This window comes from Eutrema salsugineum, unplaced genomic scaffold, assembly GCF_000478725.1.
Source record: "Eutrema salsugineum unplaced genomic scaffold, Eutsalg1_0 scaffold_9, whole genome shotgun sequence".
NCBI classification, from domain to species: domain Eukaryota; kingdom Viridiplantae; phylum Streptophyta; class Magnoliopsida; order Brassicales; family Brassicaceae; genus Eutrema; species Eutrema salsugineum.
In genome coordinates, this window is record NW_006256342.1 from 5056922 (window position 1) to 5062921 (window position 6000).

The following is a 6000-nucleotide window of genomic DNA, read 5'->3' on the forward strand; positions in this document are numbered from 1 at the left end:
GAATTTATAGAAAAGTGCCCCCAATTATATAAAAAATAATATGTATTTTATTGAAAATGTCTCTAACTAAAAAATGTTTTACATCCGCCACTGTGAAAAATGTAACTCTTTCAGAGAAAAGAAACATGAAAATGTTATCTAATATATACTCCGCCAGGAAAATATCCAAACGACTATCTTTCCTCGTTTAATGGGTTATATAGAAAGCTTATCTTCATTTGGTCGAAAAAACTGCTAAGCCTCGTTTTCATGAACACGTGATTATCTTTCCTCTATGTAATACGTGATTACAAATATTACCTTCTTCTCATGGGGTTCCAAAGAAAACTTCAAAGTATTAAGTAAAATAATTACGGAAGATATTCGAATTTGTTCGGAGGACTCAAGTTATATATATATATATATATATATATATATATATGGTTTGTCTTGTCATAAAACAACCACTGAGAAGCCAACATGCTTATCATAGTCGGGACATAATGATGAAAGCTCACTCTAATTTAATCATTTTGCTTCTTTCATTGATCATAAAAAGTTGCCCTCAAATTCGCCTTTACCACATCCACAAGCCTCTCCCTACCTAATCTATACACACATATCACACATTTTCTATATAGTATATATAATCATGTTGACTCATATAGAATAGTCTCATGCGTTCTTCACCACGCGACTTACTCACAAAATCTCTACAATATTCTATGGAAATCTACGCACATATATTTGATTTTTTAAAAACATTTTTATATATATCTTTTTAATAATATAGGCGTCTTTTGTTCTTTTTAATTAAGCCCTAGTCCTATGTTCGGACACGTCCCCATATCTTTCTTGTAACTATTCAAACTTAGCCTCAAGTGCTGCTCATCATCAACTCCAAAATCTCTCTTCTTTATAGGCTGTTGTTCCATGCAAACGACGTCGTTTAAGCTTCTCTTCTCCCCTATCCTTACTTCAGATTTGATCTCCATCAATGGAAGCTCCATCGATTTCCTCTCGTCTTCATTACTATTCAGCTTGGTCTCTGAGCTCTCTGAGGATGTCAACGAGCTCTCAACCGAATATCTTGGCAGCCTAATTCCTCTGTTTTCTGGTTTCTTGCACCACAAGAAACCTTCTTCCACATCCTCTGCTTCTTCGTATCCTTCCGCTTGCGTTACCTCTGATAATGAAGAACTCGGATTCACCAGTGAAGCTAACCTGGAGAGCTCGGTTCTCGCAAAGTCCATGCCAAGAGTGGAAGAAGTGTAGCCAGCGAGAGTTTGTTGAGCTTTCATTAAAACTGACTGTAAATACTTCCCTTGTGCCTCAATCTTTACTTGCAAATGCCTCTGAACCTAAAACCAAAGCATTTTTAAGACCCCAAAGAGAGTATTTCGATGCTTATAATTCAGAAGATTCAATTGATGTTTATTACTTCGATTTGTTCATGGAGTTTCTTCTGCACTTCCATCTGCAGTTGTAAAGCCTCCGTGATTTGCGAGCCTCTGCTTAAACAAACCAAAAGGATTATTTTTCAATTTTTTCAAATAATCTATCTATAGATGATATTATTGTTTTCATGCTCTGATCATTACTCGTTAGCTAGATTGTTGTTTTCTTCGTTTACACTGCCTCTGAACTCTCTAGAATCATTTTTACTCTCAGATTCTTGGGTTTCTGAAGCAGAAGAAACTGCAAGACCAAGAAAGAAATCATAAATAAGTATTTAAATGTTTATTAACCCAATTTGGTCAGATCAACTCAAGAATCTGTTTAACTTGTTTGTCACAAGAACATTATCAATGTTAAAAATTAATGGAAGAATCTCAAACCTTCTAGCTTGTTATCGTCGAACTTCAGGCTCTTCCCTAGCCGATATTTCTGCAGAAAAATAAAATGAAATCAGCCAAATTTGATATTCCAGAAACAAAAATCGAAAAATAAACATTGATCCAATCAAAGATTGTGGTGAGCATGATTACCTGTAAATGGCTCTTGAGGTGATATAAGGTAAGCCCAGGAATCTCCATAGCCTTCATCAAACCCTTGGGTGTTGCCTCTGCAAACACAAAGGAACAAACAAACAAAACCAGTCAAGAATTGGTGAATTAAAAATCAAAAACATTAAAAGAAGATGAAGATTAAAGTACTGTTAGGTCCTCCGAGTTGAGTAACGGCTTCGATGAATCTTTGATGAAGCTCACAAGTCCATTTCAATCTGGGTTTAGCATCCGTTGACAATACAAGACTCATCTTTGTCTTCTGATTATTATTTACATTATTAGTGTTGCTCTCCATTAACAAACACATACAAAGCTCTCTCTCTAATATACAATCAAGAACGACTCCAAGAATTTAAATAAGAAACGAAAGGGTTATTTGTCTTCAAAGATTGTTGGGTTTGTTGGCAAAGATATGGAGATTTATAGATATATATATATATATATATCTATATAAGTCTTTGTAGTGGTTGATGTTTTTCTTTATCTTTCTTCTCTCACTCCATATCTGGAAACATGAGTGGGGTTCTGTTGGAGAAGGGAATATATGCTCTCTTGACCCTTTCCTCTTTCTTTTATTTTTTCTTTCTTTAAAAAATATTTTTAGTAATTCATATTTTTTTTCTTTTCTTTCTTCGATCATTTCCTGATTTCACACCGCTTTTTTGTATTTGCTGGCTCTTTGTAATTTCGTGTTACTTTTTCTACGATATTGAGGCAAAAAGCTCAGATAAAAAAAGGTTTGTACATTTCGTTTTTGGTCGTATAGGCATCGATCTATCCTTATGGACACATATCGTATGTGCAGACCTATTTTTATTTGTTTGCAATTATTATTACCGTTTTCTATTTTGTTTTTAATATGGTCCTAATTTTACTTTCCTCTCTTGTTTGGTCTTCTTGTGTATAAATGGGTATCTTTTTCTTATATATGATTAGGTGAGGACTAAAGGAGGGTCCATAATTTTGACATCGTCTTTAGAATTATGCACGATTCGTAAAAAAATTAGTCTTATAACATATAACGTTTTTAAAAAGTTTGATGAGTGATTATAATAAATTCTATATAATATTATATATATAGCTTGTCTCTTGATAATTCGAATAATATATTTTTTTTGTTAAAAAATATATAAGTAATATCTTATAAGTTTTCTTTTATCTATGGAATAATAAGATATATATTTGTATCCATCCCAAGGATTGTATATATATTAATAATCCAGGATAGATAGTGATGCATTTTATAGTTAAGTAAGGGTGTATAAATACAAGAATTGCTCCTAAAAAGAAGGGTAAAGAAAAAGTGTAAGGTTTGTTGTGTTGTGTCTCATCTCTATCTTGGCTTGCTCTTCGGTATTGTTGCCCCCACCATTGTATATATACAATATATGTCCCTTCATATACCATATTTCAGACGAAGAAATAATATATTTATTCACCGATGTCGACGGGAAAAAAAATTTAGACTTACCTAGTCTATGGTATACCAAATTATATGTACGCATGATCGTATCTTTGCAAATATACTAAGCTACGTACCATGCATCGTGGTATTCATGACGCGCATGATCATGAGTTAGCTTACTTGTAATGTAACTATGTGACAGCAAAAAAAATATTGTAGTATAATTTGATTTTTTTTTTTTTTGTTGGGCATGAATCTTTTTTTATCTTCTCGTCAAATTTTCTTATCAATTCTTGAAAAAAAAAATTCACGTTCTTATTTTTATCATTACTAAACCACTTGCATTTTGAAATAGTTGTTATCCTTACCACTTGTAGTTTGAAAGAATCTTATTTTCAAATCAAGCTTTCGATAGACACAACAAAATATTGTTGAACTTCTATACCGACAAAATAAAGGATGCCACCATTTGATTTTCACAAATTCTCAGTCTGATCACTTGATCAGTATGTGTACGTAAGACATCGTATTTGAAAAACCACACTAAAAGATAGCCAAATTCCACTTTCCAATACATGAAACTTGAATTATAAAAAAAAAAGAACAACCTTTAAATAAACTATTAATATTCAAGAAACATATATACAAATCAAAAGCATGCTTACAAAATTCGAAAGAAGAATTATTTTAAGAGTTAGGGTAATTGGTACGTCACATATAGTTTAAGAATATATTGATACATGTTATCCGATACGAATATAACTACAACGTTTTTTTAGTTAATACGAATCGGATAACGGAATCAAAATGCATACTTAGTAGTTAGTACGTATATCTGTGCTCAGTCCTATGTAAAAATATTGTTTGAGTAGATATAATTTGAACGTTTAAAATTGTTATATGTTATTGTAAAGCTGTATAGCACACACATGTATATATCCTGTTAAAGGAAAGAATAGATGTGAGTGATTGGCGGATTCTCTTGGTTGTATGTAGAGGTGAGGGAATCTAACCTCAATATAACTTTAAAAAGAACAATCCCTTCTCCTGCCTTAATATTTTCTCTTTATAACCACCCACACAAAGATAGTGAATCCAGACAGATTTCGTATAATTATTGTATTAATAAATAATTTTTGAAAAACAAAAATAGATTTGAGTGAGAAACAGTAGCAAAATAATTGAGTTATCTAACAACTCGATGCATGGTCTTGTCAAAAAAAATATATATATACAAATATATATATATATATAACGCATGGTCCGTAAATTTCCACTACAACAAGATATGATGAGGCATAAAGATGACACCCCAACACTATGCTGAAGTTTCATGATCCACTTTAGAGGAATCTCTCAGGTGTTCTCGGATCTGCATTTCTTGCAAGGTTCTTAAAAAATGTATATTTCAACATATTATTCAAGTGTTATATGTGAGAAATTATCAAATTAAAATACTCCACAAAAAATAGCTATTTCGGTGACTTAACCCACACATACATACAATATTTTACTTAAATTTTGAATTTTAAAAGGAAAAATAATGTTTAGTATCAATGCATGCTTGATGTGTGTAATTTATCCAAATCAAAATGTTGATAATCTTTTATGGTAGTCAGATTTTTTAAAAAAATTAAGATAGCCATATTTATTGATCGAAATGTAGTGTTTGTCTTCTAATGCCGTAAAATCTATTCATTAAAAGCTTGAAATTAAGCAGAGTTGTTTTCGTGAGTATATAAACTTAAGAAAAAAGTACAAAAAGTACTGAAAGACTGAAAGTAATTTTTTATTATTATTTTAACATCATCCTCAAAATATACGATTAATTTACATTCAACCATTGAATCATGAAAGATATCTTAAATTCTATTGAAATTTGAAAGATAACCCTTGCGAACAAAAATTAAGATTCGTTTTTTCTTCTTACATATAGATGTTTTGGTGTTCTGTGTAGGCCGTAGGGACACTATACGACAATAATTAGTTTTAGGCTTTAGCCAATCAAACTACAAGTACTGAAAGTGGACTCCATCAGAAACTTACAACTCTCAAGACTCTCGTAACGTAATATACCTAGTAAGAAAATCTTGTTTTTACGGTAATATATTACACTTTTCTCTTTCGCATAAGTCTTTTCTCAACTCTGCATGTCTTGTTGTAGAAGCAATAAATAATATATTTCAGGTAAAATTCTTAGAATAGCTTGAGGGGAAACAATTCAGAAATGCATGCAAAATATCATTCCTTTATCAAAACTGAAAATAAGAAAAGAAGATGGGAGTTGTTAATTAGTGATGGCCTATAGAGAGCCGTCGGTAAAAGCTGAGAATCTGATCGAGCTTTAATTTTTTGGGGTTTGGTCTTTAGAATCAAAATCTAATGATTATTCTTAATCCATCTTTTCTTTCTGAAAACAACATTAATGTTTGTACTACGCTTACCCTTTTTGATACACACTCACACACACAGACACATTAATATAATTCATGTCTTCATTTTTAAAGTAAAAGGATGTAATAATTTAAACATTTATTTATTTTTATTTTCTAAAACATTATGTTTATTACTTGATTTAACATACTCCCAAAATATATACGAAAATGA

The 6000-nt window shown here is 31.3% G+C and overlaps 1 protein-coding gene across 1 annotated transcript; it reads right to left on the reverse strand.

Annotated features, from left to right (window-relative positions):
- Positions 1-520: 520 nt before the first annotated feature.
- LOC18009197 (myb family transcription factor PHL8) lies at positions 521-2434 on the reverse strand. The gene is made up of 6 exons (XM_006390935.2): positions 2136-2434; positions 1968-2044; positions 1818-1866; positions 1581-1677; positions 1421-1490; positions 521-1340 (listed from the first exon to the last, which is right to left on the reverse strand). Exons 1-6 carry the CDS (start codon positions 2293-2295, stop codon positions 789-791), a joined length of 1005 nt encoding a protein of 334 aa, XP_006390997.2. The 5' UTR covers positions 2296-2434; the 3' UTR covers positions 521-788.
- Positions 2435-6000: the final 3566 nt, after the last annotated feature.